This window comes from Podarcis muralis, chromosome 11 (assembly GCF_964188315.1).
Source record: "Podarcis muralis chromosome 11, rPodMur119.hap1.1, whole genome shotgun sequence".
In the NCBI taxonomy this organism is placed as follows: Eukaryota; Metazoa; Chordata; class Lepidosauria; order Squamata; family Lacertidae; genus Podarcis; species Podarcis muralis.
In genome coordinates, this window is record NC_135665.1 from 51800573 (window position 1) to 51819076 (window position 18504).

At 43.4% G+C, this 18504-nt stretch overlaps 1 protein-coding gene and 1 long non-coding RNA gene across 2 annotated transcripts in view; one reads left to right on the forward strand and one right to left on the reverse strand.

Annotated features, from left to right (window-relative positions):
• Positions 1 to 18504, forward strand: part of LOC114606319 (uncharacterized) — a 57656-nt gene that overhangs the window by 26589 nt on the left and 12563 nt on the right. The window contains exon 3 of the long non-coding RNA XR_003708835.2: positions 5972 to 6112. This is a non-coding gene — a long non-coding RNA (uncharacterized LOC114606319). The remainder of the gene's footprint in view (positions 1 to 5971; positions 6113 to 18504) is intronic.
• Positions 13659 to 18504, reverse strand: part of LOC114606317 (E3 ubiquitin-protein ligase NEDD4-like) — a 122859-nt gene continuing 118013 nt past the window's right edge. The window contains 6 exon segments of the mRNA XM_028748412.2: positions 13659 to 14119; positions 15734 to 15806; positions 16388 to 16484; positions 16699 to 16806; positions 17221 to 17280; positions 18128 to 18188. Coding sequence (XP_028604245.2) covers positions 14017 to 14119; positions 15734 to 15806; positions 16388 to 16484; positions 16699 to 16806; positions 17221 to 17280; positions 18128 to 18188 — 502 coding nt within the window. The 3' untranslated portion in view covers positions 13659 to 14016.

Here is an 18504-nt window from a genome sequence, read left to right on the forward strand (position 1 = left end):
TTCAAACTTTTGGAAAATCAAAGGAGATATTAGGTTTCTGGGGTTTTTAAAGAGTCAATTCACACATCCCTTTTCATATGAGAGGAAGTTAACACAGATTTACTTGATTTGAGTGGTTTGAATCTACCCCATCACTTATCTCAGTTTTTCTGACATGGATGCCTGAAGCCTACTGCTGTAGGCAATGGATTGGATGCTCAAGGGCTAGTTTCTCTCTTTTGTTGCCCTGCATAGCAAATATTGTCTAGATAATAAATCATTAATCATCATTATTTACACTGAGATATCTGTGGACGTGGCATTTTGCGAAGAACAGGTCTGATAGGTCCCTGACTCTAGCATCTTACAATCTGAAAGGAAATACAGGGAAAGGGAGGAGACAGGGGGAGGAGTATGTTGTTATTTCAAATTACATGCACTTTGGCTCAGTGACAACATTGGGCATTAGGACTAGGCGTTGTTCCAAAGGATTCTAGGGAAAGATGGGCTTTGATGAGGAAGGGAGAGAGGCAAATATAAGGACACAAGAAGAGTCTTGATAGTTAGATGCTGGTTCTGCAGCTTGTTATCACAATGGCCAAGCAGGTGTGCTGATGGGGAGGACCTAAGTGCAATCATCCTCATCCTCATCATCCCTGTTTAGGGAAGCTTATAATGTTTAATAGGTTATTGTATTTTTGTGTTCTGTTGGAAGCCGCCCAGAGTGGCTGGGGAAACCCAGCCAGATGGGCGGGGCATAAATAAATAAATAAATAATTATTTATACCCTGCCCATCTGGCTGGGCTTCCCCAGCCACTCTGGGCGGCTGTCAACAAAATATTAAAATACAGTAGTGCATCAAACATTAAAAGCTTCCCTAAACAGGGCTGCCTTCAGATGTCTTCTAAAAGTCTGGTAGTTGTTCTCTTTGACATGTGGTGGGAGGGCGTTCCACAGGGCGGGTGCCACTACCGAGAAGGCCCTCTGCCTGGTTCCCTGTAACTTGGTTTCTTGCAGTGAGGGAGAACAGCACTAGACCCATTTGTGATTCCCAACAACTGTCACTGTCAATATACGGGGGACAATATATGGTAGTCAATGTGGTGTCCTCCAGATGTTGTTGGACTACATATCTCATCATCCCTGGCCATGCTAGCTGAGGCTGATGGGAGTCCAACAACATCTGGAGGGCACGGCGTTGGCTATAACACATGGATGGGGAACCGGCACCCCTCCAGATGTCTGGGGACTCCATCTCTCACCATCCCTGATGATGGATCATGCTGGCTGGGGTTGATGAGACCTGGAATGGTGCTCTAGTGTGAACCAGTCAATTTCTAAGGCAGTGGTGGGGAACCACGGTGATTCCCAAGAGCGGGGCACACTTGCTGGCTGTGGGCAATGGACATAACAGTACAGTCAGGCTAGCTACCAGCCACGCAGAAGCTGAAGAGAAGCTGTACCAACATCTGTCCCTCCAGGCAAGCATCACAGTTCACACAGAAATTCCAGCCAGGCAAAAGCACTTGAGGAGGCTGTGGAACCGGACCATTGAAGGCTGCATCCTGGGAAGAGTGGGTCTGGCCTGTAACAGTCCCAAGGGCCAGATGGAAAGCCTTCAAGGGCCACCTTTTGACTCTGGGTTTGAGGATCTCCACCAACAGGGTTTCTTAGCGCTTTCTGTTTTTATTTCTGTAGACCAAAATGTCTGCCCTTTTGTATATCTGCCTAATCGTGTATATTTTCACTGTGCCTTTTGCTTTTAAAGGGTTGGGGCTTCCGTAACTTCAAATATGTGATTTCCTTGGGGGCATGGCATGGGTGATGGATTGTAGGGACATCAAGGAGAAGGGCTGACATTTTTCAAAGTTACATGTCCGTGGCTCAGCCACAACTAATATTTGCTAGCCATTGATCCGACTTCCCTTGCTGTTATTCTTTAACTTCAGCGTGAGGTTCAAAGTTCTGTCATTTGTTTAAAAACTGATTTCATTGCTAGGGCATGTCCTCCAGCTAATCTAACAAGTGATAGAGGGCCAGAGGGGGAAATAGGAGGAGGGGACTGACCAGGTGGAAATTTCTGATGCTTGCAGGCAGAAGAAAAATGCATGCTTAAGTGTCAACATGTGGCCGTGCCATGTAGGAAATAGTCCAGCATTATTAAAGATAAGAATACTGACTATAAGGATCTTAAAAGCACAAACTATAAGGATTACGCTTCACACACTGCAAACATGGCAGCAAACCTAGTTTGTCTCAGTAGCAGTGAGATGCAGCAAACCATAGTGGACAACAGGTGTGTTTGCAAATACATATTTCTGGCAGTGCTACTGGACACACTAAGGGAGACACTTGATTTCTTTAAGGTGTACCTCTCAGAAAGCAGTGTGTGAAATATCTCAGTGGCTGCATGCTGATTTCAGTGTTCAAGGGAGCCCCTTTTGCCAGACATTGCCTGGGTCCTGGGCCCACCCTGGAATCAGTTACCAGCTGAAATGCGGCCTAGTGTCTTGATATTTAGACAGCTACCAAATGTATTTTTGTTCAAGAGCGATTTCCCTGGTGTGACCCAGTCATTTTAAGGAATATTGACTAGAAATTGTTGTTAGGAGAGCATGCAGCTTGGATGACTTGAATTGAAAGTTCAAAGGCTTTATTCATGCAGGAGCAGATTTTTATTTGCAGGAACTGTTTATAGGATGAGTAGAGGAGAGAAATAACAGGCTTCTTCTCTCATCATGTTAGGCGAGACAAAACAAAATGGCTCAGCTTTTAGGGATCAACTTAGACAGAGGGGCTACAAGCAAAGTGTTGGCTAGATTGCTAGACAAAGAGTGGGCTTGTGTGGTTTAAAGTAACACATGCAATAGCTAAAGGCTCAAAAGAAGGAAATGTATTTGCTTTTCTCCAACATTTGTTTTATTGTTTTTAGTTGATTTGAGACTGTAGTTTTTGTATTTTATATTATTTTATTGTAAACCACTTTAGTAGCTTAGGGCTGTGAAGTAATTTGCAAGTCAATGTATTCTCCCATTGTAGACGTGCTTGTTTACCAATATCTGCAGATCAATACATCCTGCTTATACTGCCTCTTGCACAGGTATGTCTTGCATCAACCAGGACTCAGGTCTTTTCCTCCATGGCACCCAGGCTTTGGGATAACTTCTCAGGAGGTTAGGCAGGGACCATCTTGATCATCAATCTGACATGTTTTGAAGATCTACTTGTTCATGCAAACACTTACCGATTTGTATTGTTACTAACAATCATTGTTAGTAATTAATCTTATTGACCTGGTTTTTTCTACGGTGGATTTGTATTCTTGCAAATGGTTTTTTAAAATGCCTTATAATATGGAGTATTAATGTATTTTTCAATATATAATTTTTTCCTTTCCATACTGCCCTAGGGTTTCTTTTAATGGAGAGTGGTATATAGATGCTTTTAATAAAAGCAGCCACCACCATCATAATGTGTCCTTTTTATTTATTTATTTATTCAATAGGTATGGAGCCATTTTCAAAACATCCAGTTCCTAGTACATCTTAGGCACTTCCAGATATTAAATAATATTGATTTTTAATATATTAACTGGGCCCATTCATTTTAATACAAGAAGCACTGTGAATGCTCTCTGAAGGATATAAGCCAGTTCTAAATGGATTTTCTTATTATATTTTATTTGATCATTAGTATAATGACCTATTCAGTTAAATAATAAAATTTGATATACCTCAATTAACCACCCATCTTTTAAGCAATTAACTTGATTAAATATTGGAAACCCTCAACAAAATTGCACTTTTAGAGGCTCTGGAGGAGGGGGTGGGGAAAGAGGACAAGAGAGTTTCCTAAATTTGAAGCCACCATTTTCTGGCTACTGATAACACACGCTTAAACTGTTTTCATCAAATTTGCCGAAGGGAGGATCAGGACTAGGTTCTGGGAGGATCCCACACCTAACATTTTTTGTTGTGGTCAGTAATTAGCTGGGAGCAATTTTTATTTTGTGATAAAATATTTGGTTAGTCACTCCAATGAATATGAATACGGATTGGTTAACTGGATTTCCTGGATCAAGGACAACATACTCAGAGTAGACCCATTGAAAAGTCCGTTGATTTCAGGGGGTTTACTTATTTACACCATCACTTTAAACCATGGGTAGGCAAACTAAGGTCTGGGGGCCCACCCTGGAATCAGTTACCAGCTGAAATGCGGCCTATTGTCTTGATATTTAGACAGCTACCAAATGTATTTTTGTTCAAGAGCGATTTCCCTGGTGTGACCCAGTCATTTTAAGGAATATTGACTAGAAATTGTTGTTAGGAGAGCATGCAGCTTGGATGACTTGAATCGAAAGTTCAAAGGCTTTATTCATGCAGGAGCAGATTTGCTGTTTTGCTTATTTTTTCAACGCACAAATCTATAAGCTCATTATGGCAGATGAGCTCATTATCCTCCCTGTCCAGAAGTAGTTAAGCAATCTAATGGGTTTGGAAACACAGCAAATTCCTTTGAAAGCTTTTACCATTCGGAAGTTGTCTTCATTCAGGCTGAAAGATAGTTTCAGAACTCAACAGTGTCCTCTTTGAAAGATTTACTGTGAATTCCAAGAATCCTGATTTCAGCAAATCAGAAGTTAAAGTGAAGGGGGGGAAATGCTCTTGTTCCCCTTGAACGTCAATCCTGGTGCAGAATTCAGAGGCACCAGTTTGAAGATACAACGCCAAGCCCGGCCCAACTGCACTTGGCTGCCAGTCAGTTTCCTGGCCCACTTCAAAGTGTTGGTTTTGATCTAGAAAGCCTTCAAAGGCTCAGGATCACAATACCTTCTCAAGGATTGCCTCTCCCCATATGAACTGACCCGGACCCTGAAATCATCCTCTGAGGCCCTTCTTAGTGTCGACCCTCCACAAAATGTCTGCAGGGTGGCAACACAAGAATTGAACTTTCTTGCAGTGGCTTCCAACTTCCAACATATTTTTAGGTGCCAGGCAAAAATGCTCTTCTCCCAGGCCTTTGGCTGATTAAACTATCTATGGCCTTTTAAACTGTGGGTGGGTGGGATTATTGTTTGGTTTGTTACTATGTTAGGTATTTTTGTGTTTTCATATTGTAAACTGCCCCATGAACCTCGGGTGAAGGCGGTGTAGAAATTTTTAATAATAATACCATTAAGCTGGTTTACCAAAATTAAAGAAACACACCTTTCACTGAATGTGCACAGATATTGCCGGTTGTTTGTTCTTATAAAATAGGAGAAATTACAACCAAGTTTATTCCCCCACCCCCGTGACAGTGCCTCTGCTGGTCCTTATTGCTCCAGCAAATGTGGTTTAAGAAGATGAGATGTTCGTTCCCTTTACTGTATATCTACCGGCAACTTCCTCATGGTTTTGTTATCAGGTTTATTTCCTCTTGCTCTCCCTGTGGGAGTTTACTGGCTTGAATTTGGGCCTTATGCCCATCCAACATACTATGTGGCACTAAAATGGTTCACCTCCAGTTTCATATCCAGGTGTGTTATCCTCTTAATGTCTCACTAGACTCTTAACATCAGTCTTGAAATGCCTACATTGGCTCCCAGTACATTTCCGAGCACAATTCAAAGTGTTGGTGCTGACCTTTAAAGTCCTAAACGGCTTCGGCCCAGTATACCTGAAGGAGCGTCTCCACCTCCATCGATCAGCCAGCACCGAGGTCCAGCACCGAGGGCCTTTTGGCGGTTCCCTCCCTGAGAGAAGCCAAGTTACAGGGAACCAGGCAGAGGGCCTTCTCAGTAGTGGCACCTGTGGAACACCATCTCATCAGATGTCAAGGAAATAAACAACTATCTGACTTTTGTAAGACCTCTGAAGGCAGCAGCCCTGTTTAGGGAAGTTTTTAATGACTGGTGTTTTAATGTATTTTGAATCTTTTGTTGGAAGCTGCCCAGATGGGCGGGGTATAAATAATAATAATAAATATTATTATCCATATGTTTTACAGCTGGAGACTGAATGTTGCAGCCGAAGAAGGCGTCTGAAACCTCTTTTGAGTATGTGCTGCGAATATTATTAGACATCACTCTAACCTCTGAAAATGAGAGACACCAGGCGTTCCAGTGCTTATCGGAGACTTGGAAGGAAGGTCAGTGGAAACTGTGGTGTCTTTAGGATATATGGGTTTGTTTGTGCATATATACAACCCGAACATAAGATGGAGGGCCTCACAGCATCAAGGCCCCAACAGATCTTGCTCCTACGTTAGTCACAGCTTTAGAGCCGGCACACAGCAAGGCATCTCTCTCTCCTCAGATCTTGCAGCATCTCTCTGCTTCCAGCTCACTCACACCCGGCAGCTGTCCATTCCAGCCCCCCCTGGTTACCCTTTTTGGTTGAGTCTCCCTTGGGTGCAGCTAGTAGCAACCCAGCTCATCCATTTGAAGTGAAGCAGAGCACCAGAAGTGCTACTTGGGGGTAGTTTGGGATCCCTTGGGTGAGAAACCAAGGCAGTGAATGGTATTTATATGAGGCACCTCATTCATCTAAGAGTTTTCTGTTCTGTCCTTTTGTTTTAGGGGGGTGAAAACAGATGATGTGTTACTGCCTGGCAGTTAGGAAGTTGGGAAAAGGTGGTTTCTGTTCCTCCTGCCCCCATGTGAACCCCTGCTACTGGGCGTATATTGTATGCCACCCCCCACCTCCAGAATGAGAGGGACTGCTTGGCATGAATGCTTTATTTAGAGGGTGGGGTGTATTGCTTTGTATGTCAGTATTTGTCTAGGTCTCATGAGTGGGCTGTTGAGGATGCAATGCAGAATTATCGGAACTGTGTGCTAGAGGAGTAAAGTTTGAGTACATTGTAGGGTTTCTGTGTTTGGTTGTTGTGCATGCGCTAATTATGTGTGGAATGCAATTTTAGCTGCCGTTTAAGCTCTGCTTGGGATGCGGGTGGTGCTGTGGGTTAAACCACAGAGCCTAGGACTTGCCAATCAGAAGGTCGGTGGTTCGAATCCCCGCGACGGGGTGAGCTCCCGTTGTTCGGTCCCTGCTCCTGCCAACCTAGCAGTTCGAAAGGATGTCAAAGTGCAAGTAGATAAATAGGTACCGCTCCGGTGGGAAGGTAAACGGCGTTTCCGTGCACTGCTCTGGTTCGCCAGAAGCGGCTTAGTCATGCTGGCCACATGACCCGGAAGCTGTACGCCGGCTCCCTCAGCCAATAAAGCGAGATGAGCGCCGCAACCCCACAGTCGGCCACAACTGGACCTAATGGTCAGGGGTCCCTTTACATTTAAGCTGTGCTTATGGGGTTGGGAATTTAATTGGATTGGGTTGCTTAATTACGTCATTGGGCATATGGTAGGTCAGAAAGAGTTTTTTTCTTTTCTTTTGCTCAGTTGCGAATTACAGTATTTTAAAACAAGAGTTTTCATTGTATTTTTTGGTAGGTACCTCGGTTTCCGAACATTATCCTTTCTGGAAGACCTTTCAGGTTCTGAAATTTTCAAAAACTGAAAACTCCGAACGGAAATCCCAATACGGAAGTCATGTTTCTGGTTTGACTTCCAAGGCATGTTCGAAAACCGAAGCATTTACTTCCTGGTTGACAGTGTTCAAATTCCGAAACGTTCGTCAATGGAGATGTTCGAAAACCAAGATACCACTGTAGCTGATTTTCGGGTGTTTCATTCTGATGTTGAGGAGGGCGCCTATCTAGTTAGGGATGTTTTATAATGTGGATTCTCGCCCCCTTAGCATTTTTGTATTTGATCTTTGTTTATGATATGTTGTGAACTACTTTGAGCGATCCCTGCACCCTGCTTAAATAAAATAAATAATATATTTGGCTGGGGAATAATCCAGATTTTAGAAACATAACCAGGTTTATACACTTCTTTCATCCAGTGTTCTCCCTCAGAATTTCAGAGAAGCAAACTTGTTCCGTTTTTTTTTTTTTTTTAAAAAGCTTTAATTTTACATCTGCATTTGAGCATTCAAACCACCACAATCCTGGTTTGTTTTCATATTACTCACAGAAAACTAAAGTAGTAACAGAGGTGGGTAGGCTGTACTACTCATCTCTCCACCAACGTGTACAGATTTAAGTTCTTCCACAGGTGGAATGCTAACAAAACAGTGACTTTTGAGATAGAGTTCCTGCAGTCATGCTCACTCGCCACAGTGCAAAGGGCAACAAACAAAGCCAACAGGTCATTTAGGTTGGTTTGCTATATTGGGATGAGGTGGGGAGGTGAGGAATAGGCTCTGACAGGGAGGCATGTGATTAGCCTTCACAGTAACGTCCTCTACTGATTTGTCATCAAATGGTCAAATACATGAAGCTCAAAAACATAAAAGGGGGGGGGGAGAGACTTCAGGAACAGTACTGGCTGCAAGATAAATAAGCAAGAAAGATTCCTTCCCAACAGGGATTATGGCAGCACCTGGCGGCCTACAGCTGTGCCTGCCTCCTTTATTTTTAGGCTTCCTATGTCAGGAAGCCGAATCTACCCACTCTTTTAATTTCCCACAATGCACCACCTCTAAGGCCTTTTGTTTTGTAGGACCCATCTCTCCTGCTCAATCTATACTGTTCAACTTTGGTTGGGGTGGTTTTGCTTTTTATAACTGCATGTTGCGCTGTTGCAACCGGTCCTAAAACCTTATGGTTGAAGGGCAAGTAGGAATATGAAGAACGTTGTTGTGTGTCATTTGTGGGAAATTAAAATGGCGGCTCAACGCAGCTTCCCTGTGCTGCCCAGAGCAGGGCCACGGGGGCCCACTTACCAAGAAAAGGGGGCCTTGCCCCCAAGGACAATTTGCCCTGGACTCTCCAATGCTGGAGCTGGCCCAGTTCCTCCTAGACCTCAGCCTGCTCTCCATATTGGCTCCTCTTTCCAACACAACGTTTCTCTTAATGTGCTGCTCCAAAACACCAGAAGCTCCAGTTTATATGGGAAGGAGGCCACAGGTGTGCTATGCATTTACCTTCACCATGCTGCTATGAGCCTAGGGTCACGAGCAGATGATTATTCATAGCCAGTACCACATTCTGGGACTGGTGTGGAAGCAATCTCCTGTTATCTTAGTGCATCTGCTCACCTTTGCTTGCTACCTGAGCTTTCAACTAGTGTTTCCAGGGACTGAAGCGGAGGCCAAGCAGGTAACAATCAGGAAGGCAGAAAGCTGCATATTTCCACCAATAGGGATGAAATCTAGAAGCAGGTGGATTTTGATTTGTTTGGAAAACTGGCTTGAAATGGAACATTTTTTCTGGATTTGTTCAGGCAAAAGTGACAATGGAACTAATCTGAAAACATTTCAAAACACCCATTTTAATCAAGGTGCACCTTGGCAGTTGCTGCTACAGTTCCCAGGCATATCTATATATGCTCAAGTTTCAGACTCCGTTTATGCCACAGAATAAAAATAAAATAAAATCCACATCTGTAAGTTTTCTCCCATTAACAGCCTGAAGGCTTATAATGCAGACCGACAAGCAAAAATGGCCTGCTGTGAAACAAGTGACTAAAAAGCACAACAAAAGGTTTGGGAAGCACAAAAGAGCAAACATAATGGAAGGTCACAGAGGAACAGTCTATAGCAAGATCAGAACGCCTGTCTTTATGGCAGTGCATCCTAACACTTTGCTCTGTCTGTACTCTCTCCAAACCACCCCATAAGATCCAGGGTCATTTCACAAAAGTAGCTGGCTAGGAACACCTCAGGCTTCTGGGATCTACTTTTTAATTTTTTAAACCACCAATTAGAGGCACGTGTAGAATAATGGGGGCGAGTGTACAGCAGAGTCAATTACGTACTGCGCTGCGTGACTCATCCACTGTATTTACAAATACAAGCCTACACCCGAGTCGGTGTTTCTAACACAAAACTCAAAGGAGCTGGCACAGCTCCCAAAGGCAAATAATTAATACTCGCATTTTACAGGCGAGGAGCACTGTGGCTAAGAAATTAGTGAATTAGCAATTTGGAAGAGATTTAATTTCCAAAGTGGCTTGCCATTGTTAAACTTACGGGAATGGGGGGGAAAAAACACCTTCACTGATCTCCTGGAAGGTTACTCTGCAAATTTATACCAGAAGACCCTGGTGTAGGGTACCGGGTGATATTGGGGGGCAAATGGGCATGACTTAGCCCACTTGACAATTTGATTGTGTAACTGTATAATCCTTTGTTAGGAAATAGAACGGGAAGGATGCTAGCAAACTCCTGTTTGTTGATATAATTTTGCAATCAAACACAGCTACTCCCCTCCCTTCTGATCATAACCATGCTAGATCATTGCTATTTTCCTATGTTCCAAAATGTTCCTTCTGTGTAGGGTTGATCTGCCCCCTCCCCCTTTTTAAGCGCTTGATTTGAAAACGTGTCATAGCTTATAAAGTCAAAGGAACTATTTAAAATTAAACTATTGGTGAGGTTTGCTTCCTCCCTTCACCTCCCTGCTCTTTTCTGCCAACTGGAAGCAACATCCCTCAACCATCATGTGATCAAGTGAGTGAGACGCCACATTGCTACAGGGCCAAACTAGGGGGCAAGGGCAGTGGGCCAAACTTATCAAAGTTGGGTCCATGGAGATGGGGGAAATTTAAAGGAAGCGAGGTGCCGATAACCAACCTGACATGAGACACGCATTACATGATGGGTAGGCTTGCCTCTATGTCAAAGGAATAATAAACTCAGGCTAAATGTGGCCCACTGGGCTTCTCTGTCCTGCATGCATCCTTGGGACTCTCCAGAGTGTTTTGAGAGTTGACTGGAAGGTTCTGGGCCCCCGCAGGTCAGGAAAAGGCTAGGGGCTTGAAATGCAGTTGACTTTCATTCACAGAAAGTAACACGGTATGGTCTCCCTGGCTGGACTCCTTCAGCTTGAGACGTTGCGGCAAACTGAGCTCCCCTCCAGCTCCTCACTCTGGAGCCTTCCCAAACAGACAGAGTCTGCAATGTAGGGGATGAGCTCCTCCTCTGGGCTTGTCTAGTCCATTGCTCAGCAACATGTAGGACTCTCCCAGAGCGGGGTGTGAGAGGAGGAGAGCCAGCAGGACTGAGACTGTCCTGTAAGGGCCGCCTCCTTTTGACCTTGCTTGATGACTCCAACCTCCTGCTTCCACCGCCTCTCAGCTCATCCTTTCCCCAGCCTCTTCCCTATTGTCCCACCACCAGGACCCAAGGTCTAAGTCAGTGTTTCCCAACCTTGTGCCTCCAGATGTTTTTGGCCTACAACTCCCATCATCCCTGACTAGCAAGACCAGTGGCAAGGGATGATGGGAATTGTAGGCCAAAAACAGCTGGAGGCACAAGGTTGGGAAACACTGGTCTAAGTCCTCGTCTTCCCTGTCCTCCTCCTGGGTGGGAGGCTCCCACCACTCCTGAGTCCAGGCAGTCCCTGAGACACATGCTACATGTCTTTGCTAGGCTACCATCACACACACACTTGTCTGGATGGATGGAGAGAAGTGAGTATGGCTGGATTTGCACAGTACGGTTACTGTACAAAGAAAGCAATCACTTCCATTTTCCCACCACCAATGACATGTGGCTCTTGTGAGAGTTGCCCACTAGGTAATATGGCCCCTAGACTTAAAAAGGTTCCCTACCTTGATCCAAATATAAAGATTGGCAGTCATTAGTTATTAGCAGCCCGGCCAAGACAAAAATTATATTTTACATTCTGTAAATCTGGTTTCCGATTCACGTTTATGTCCTGAATTTCAAAATTATGGTCTCCTTATGTTTTAGCCCCCAGAGGAAGGAATTGCTTAAATTTACCATCATTGTTTATTATTGAAGTTTGCTACATGGTATCAACAACTAGAGCTCAGATTTTATAGGTTATATTCAATGTTAGTCATACTCAACAGTGAAAAAGTAATAATGGGCATGACTAACTTTGAACACATTTCAATGGGTCTGCTCTTGAGTAGAATTTAGTTTGACCCCCCCCCAACACTGATTTTGTGCATGGCTGAAAATCTAGTACAAAGCTAAATAAAAGGCGAGGGCCCAAAAACAAAATTGAAAAAAGAAAAATAGTTGAAAATGGAAAAAAATAACATACTTTCTATCTTTCTGGTGACATTGTCTTCCAGGAGTTGAAGGGGCAGAATGCATGAGAGAAATGCCAATTAGCGTTATACTCTTGTGAGTTAGAAGCTGGTTATGATCTAAGCTGGGTTTCACCAGAAACAAATTCTACCCATTTTCTTGTTTTAAGAAAAGGATAAAGATGGAGTAGATAAAACAGAGGGGAGAGAAGAGGTAGGAAGACAGGACGGATGAATAGAAAAACAAGAGTGCTGTCATCTTTTATAGTTGCATCGTATATCAGTTTAAGATCACCTCACCTGTGGAAATGCCCTAGTATCTCAGTTCATTGCATGTTTACTCAGAAGCAAATCCCATTATGTTCAATAGGGCTTCCTCCCTTAGTTGGATAGCAGCTCATTTGCCAGTTTTGACGTGGGTGGGCTGACTAAAACCAGCCAATGTGATTTATTCAATTAGTTCTGCTACCATTCCCTTTCAAGTGGACCACAGGTACCATACCTGCTCTTTTCCCCCTTTAATCTAGTACATAACAGTTACAAGTCAAGCATTATCGTTTAATCATGCAACATGTCATAGATTACAAAACTGACTAGATAACTGTATATATTAAATAAATCTTGGTCAGGGGAAGAAACAAAAACAAAAAAACCCCGAACACCCAGCCCCTCAAAATACAATTAGTGTCTGCAGATTCAGCTCTGTAGGTTTTGTTTCAGCTGCATCCAAATTCGCAACTGAAAATGATTGCACCAAAAAGACAGGGGGCAGTGAGAAGGTATATCGTCACATTAATGTTTATGATTTCTTAAAAAAAAAAAAGATAGGGAGAAAGAGATGACCTCCAATGTGGTACAATAAAGTGCTTCTAGAATTGGTGCAGTTAAAAATAAAGGGGGAAAATATATATATCCTCATTTAGAGACCACTAGCAAATGTATAGAGACAGGAGTTTGTGTGGATCTGGTCTTCACAGCCCTTGTCCAAATCAAGCGGTGCCAGGATTAGTTCAGAATGCCTCCATTGCAAAGAGTAGAGAATTAAACAGTCACTGTACAAAGGTAAGCAGCAGTATTAAGCATACCCCCCCAAGACAATAATGCCATCTCCATCACCAAAAGAGCTATATAATACATATCAATATTATTAAAGAATAATGAAACAATTTCCTTATTGAATGAGAGATTTGGCATGCTGTGTTACGGTCCTCTTGTAAATATTCTGTTGATTTGTATAAAATACTTTACATCCGAATCACTGTTTTCTCTCTCCGTTGTCTGTGAAAGCTCAATGCATGTAATTAAAAGGCATTAGGTATATTCTGATAATACTTCCAATTTGCAGAAAATTCCTTATAAAAACGTTGCTCCTAGGATTCCAAAAGACGGGGGACACGAGGTTGAACAACAAAAATAACGGGGGGAATAGAGGTACTTTCGAAACTAAAATGCCACAGGCATTAAGTCTATAGACAAATTGTGAGGAAAAGAAGTAAGCTCATTTTTTTTCCAGTATATGCTTCTTTTTGTTTAATTGTATTGAAATAAAATTTGAAAATGTCTTAAATCATTTTTAGAAAGTAAACATGAGCTGTAATACTCTACCTGTAAAAGGATTAATTCCATTCATTGTCATTAGAAAGTATGTAAAACATTTATTAAGGGCTTTTGCCTAGAGGCACAACATAAATAGAACAAGTCCTTCTGAAATGTAGTCAAGAGTACACATCCACCAGTTGGTAACTTGCCATGGAAATTTCAGAAATACTATCCACAGGTGAGAGAAAGTTACTTCCAATTTAGACGTCTGCACTGTACAATAGTTTGCTCCATGAACCAACCACCGTGCAACTTGTTCTGCCTCTGGGTCTTGTGAATGTCTTGTCAGGCAAATCGAAAAGAGCACACAGATCTTGCTCCGTGAACAGAATCTTTGTTTGAAAAATAATAACAACAATAGTAGTAATAATAAGGAACAGGCGCCGTCTTAATCCACCCCTTCAAATCCTTGAGCGTTTTCAACAGCCATAAGAAGCTTTTCTCGTAATTCTTCAAAAGAGTCATATGGAGGTAAGTCAAGGCGATTAAAGCTGAAATGGGAAGAGAAGGTGTCATTATAGTGTCCTGTTAATTTCAAATCTGCATGCATTTTTCAGGTAGCAACACTAAGAAAAAGGACTTGTGGCAACAAATAGCACTTTCATTGTTGCTTTTTAAAGGATGCCTTGGGATTCTTAACTCCAACAACTTGTTATTCTTCTTTCTGAACTAGCGTATTTTTCGCTCTGGACACACCTTGTTTTAGAGGGGGAGAACAAGAAAAAAAAATTCTCCCCCTCTCTGCTCAGCACCCCTTCTGCAAAGCGGCAGGAGAAATGGAGCCCCTTCCATTTCTCCTGCTGCTTCGCTGAAGGGGCGCTGCGCAAAGAGGGGGATAATTTTTTTTTCTTGTTCTCCCCCTCTAAAACAAGGTGCGTTTTGTGCGTTCACCCGAAGCCTCCAGAGCGCAGCTGGAGTTCCCGCTGGGCTCCGGAGGCTTTGGGTTCCTTTCGACCTGCTCTTTGGGGCTGGCGGGGGGAAGCGCTGCTTTCCCCCACTGCCAGCCTCAAACACCAAGTTGGGGAGCAGTGCAAAGGCAGTGCGCTGCCTTCCTGCTGCCCCCTGAGCTTGTGGGGCTGGCAGTGGGGGGAAGCGCTGCTTTCCCCCACCCCAGCCTCAATGATCCCTGAAGCCTTTGGAGCGCAGCGCGAGTTCCCGCTGTGCTCCGCAGGCTTCGGGTTCCTTTTGCTGAAGCCAGGAGATCAAAACTCTCCTGGCTTCAGCGAAAGGAACCCAAAGCCTCCGGAACGCAGCGGAAACTCGCGCTGCGCTCCGAAGGTTTCCGGCGGCTATCCCTGAAGCCTGGAGAGTGAGGGGGGTTGGTGTGCACCGACCCCTCTCGCTATCCAGGCTTCAGCGAAAGCAACGCGAAGCCTCCAGAGCACACAGGGAGCGCTCCCTCTGCGCTTCGGAGGCTTCACGTTGCTATCGCTGAAGCCAAGGAGCCTGCATTCACCCCATAGGACGCACAAACATTTCCCCTTCATTTTTGCAGGGGAAAAAGTGCGTCCTATAGAATGAAAAATACGGTAAATTAATATTTGCAATTCAAAGTCAAAGCCACATCTCTCACAGATGGCAACTTCGCTTAGGCTCCTTTCTGAACCCCCCCAAGGAATCAGCTCAGATGAAGCCAGGGTTGTATGGCAATATCATTCATATTTGTTTTTGGCACTCATTAATGTAATAGTTAATTAATTTTCAAGCCTAAAGTAAGAAACAAGAATTCCAACCTCACACACAGCTAAAAGTAGTTAGTATGTCAAATTTCATCACTGTAAATGACTTAGAATCATAGAATCATGAGTTGGAATAGACCACAAGGGCCATCGAGCCCAACCCCCTGCCAAGCAGGAAACACCAGCAGAGCACTCCTGACATATGGTTGTCAAGCCTCTGCTTAAAGACCTCCAAAGACGGAGACTCCACCACACTCCTTGGCAGCAAATTCCACTGTCAAACAGCTCTTACTGTCAGGAAGTTCTTCCTAATGTTTAGGTGGAATCTTCTTTCTTGTAGTTTGGATCCATTGCTCCGTGTCCGCTTCTCTGGAGCAGCAGAAAACAACCTTTCTCCCTCCTCTATACACCTTGTTTGTGACTTACCATGTATGAGCTCTGGGTAACTTCTCAGGGCTTCCCCATTGCTCTATTGTAAACAGCTGAGGACCATTTGAACCTGGATCAAGGGTAAAAAAGCACATGAATGTGAAAGAGTCTCTCTGCAAGATGCTGCTTGCAAATGTTGCAGCCTGTTATGGTCTACACACCAGTGACTCTAGGAAGGTGTGCACTCTTGCTGGCCAGGGCTACAGGTTTTCCCCTGACTGCAATAGGCGTGTGTGTCACACAAAGTGGCAAAATGCTCATCCCGTCGTGACCCCAGTGACGAGCAACAACCTAGACCATGGGTAGGCAAACTAAGGCTGGGGGCCAGATGCGGCCCAATCGCCCTCTAATCCGGCCCATGGACAGTCCAGGAATCAGCGTGTTTTTACATCCTTTTATTTAAAATGCATCTCTGGGTTATTCCCCCCCCCAAAAAAAAAATAGTCCAGCCCCCCCACAAGGTCTTAGGGACAGTGGACCAGCCCCCTGCTGAAAAAGTTTGCTGACCCTGACCTAGACTCTGGCAAAAAAGAGGTGCCGACAAGCTTGGAAGGTCAGTGGAAGCATAAACTTGGCTGTTCAGGGTTTGCGTTTGCTATCTTTGCAGAACATATTGTCAAAAACTATCAGCATGCATTTGGTTTAACTCACCGTAAAGTTCAGCAAATCCATTCATAGGCACTCTTGACGTCCCAGTTACAAATTGCAATAGCCGGATACGTTTCTCAGCGTCCATCAGCAGAACAGCCTATAAAACAAGACAGTTGTGGAAACTTACGGGGGCACAGCCAAAAAACCCAGTGTTGCCACTGATAGTGCAATCTGAGAAACAGGCAGAGAGAGGTTTTTCCATGAACTGTCATGCACATTTTAAGAAGTGACCAGAGGTCAACAGTTGGTCAGAGGACAGAATCAAATTTAAGAAGGAAGGCAACAGTTTATACTGAGAATTACAGTGTTACCTTCCAGTACCACTGAATGACAGGATGGTTTGGACAATATCCGTTCTTGTAGATGGTGTGCTGTCTCCAGTCATTGACATCAACATCGCCAAGGCCACACATTAGCAACTGCGGAGGAACGAATGAAGTTTTTGAGAGATGGGTATCAGCTGCTACACTACAAGTATTTGCCATAGGTTTAACAGGCTTATCAAGATACATGCAGAAGATCACCCTTCTGCCATAGTTCTTGCAGAATTTCTACCAGCAAGATACATATGGAGTCATACTCATCAAACACTATTGTATTGATTCTTACAAAGCCTGAAAATTTAACTTACACTGATGTGTAGCTGGACTGAAGCCTCTGAAAACACACCTATGCATTATCAAGATTTTTTCCCACAAATTCTTAATAATAAAGACAAGGGCTTGCTGATGGATCCTTGCAGGGTTCCCGTCCACATTTATTTATTATTTGCACCGAATAAAAATAATATAGCTAGCTTTCTGATGCTGTTGTAAGAATGAAAGGCAACTAACCTCCAGCTCATTTTCATCAAAAATCTTAATCAGGTCTGTAGGCAGGAGCTCTGTGAAACCCTGAAAAGCACAAATACATACCGAATGAATGACAAGGTTCCTCCATTGAACAAGGCAGAGTCTCAGGTTTTTCAGTTGCAGGTACATGAGAAAACAATTCATTCAAGACGAAAGCTACAGCAAACAGCTTTTAAGTTAGAAACTTTGTGTTTCCTCTAAGACCTAAGCAGCTTATTTCTTAGTATAAAAACAGGGGGGGGGGGGAGGTACCTTTTTTCTGCCTGAGGGGCAGATTCACTTCTGGGCAACCCTCCTTTTCTGGGGGTTACATGTCTGAGGTGGGGGAGGCAGAGATAAAAGTGGACAGTGCAAATTCTACTTTTGGTAAAGTAAAACAAAACAAGGAAACAGGGAAAAGAGACATTATCGTTCTGATGTGACAAAAATATATTGAATTGCTACGCAACTCTTTGCCATGTTGTGTTTATACATCTGTAGAAATGACTAGAATATAGTTTTCATATATGCTAAAAATCATCGGGCATTTTCTTATAAAGGTATTTAATTTGCAAGTAGGCTTCTTGCAAGATACACTTGTAGTTTGTTTTCTGTTGTATCCTCGCCTTTGTACCAGTATATGTGCAAATATATATAAAAATATATTATTTGTATTTTCGTGGTCCATTCCGTTAGAATAACACACCTTTTGGGGAGTAGTGTTACGTGGTCTCTTAAACCTGACATCGCTTAGGGCCTCAGCATGTCTTAATCGGGCCATGATTGCTTTCTGTGCTGTATGTCTGGCATACTTTGCTGTTTATCTGAAGGCCACCAAAGTCTGGCTGCCCTACTCCAATAAATGCCGACCACACAGCTAAACAGAAGGGGGTTTGCCAAAGGAACTTACCTCCAGAAATGCATTCATTTGCTTCTGAACCCGGTTGACAAACCTCCACTGGATGACTAAGCTGCAGTACACAAAGAGAAATGGCACTTTCATTAGGAGGAATAAGAGAGGTCGTTTAAATATCTTAACTACCCTAATGCTTTTCTGCCTTCCCATTTATGGCTCCAGTAATCTTTCATCAAACTAAGAAAAGATGTAAACAGAACAAATGAGGCAAACACAATCCTCCCCATTTCAGCTGCAGCTCCGATATCATTTGCTGAGCTCATGAATATGTGTGCCTCTTCATTAATTTCTCAGATTTCCTTTGGGAAACCAATGAGATGGTGGAGGAGGAAAATTACTGATGAGCATAAAAGAGTAATTCAAAGGAAACT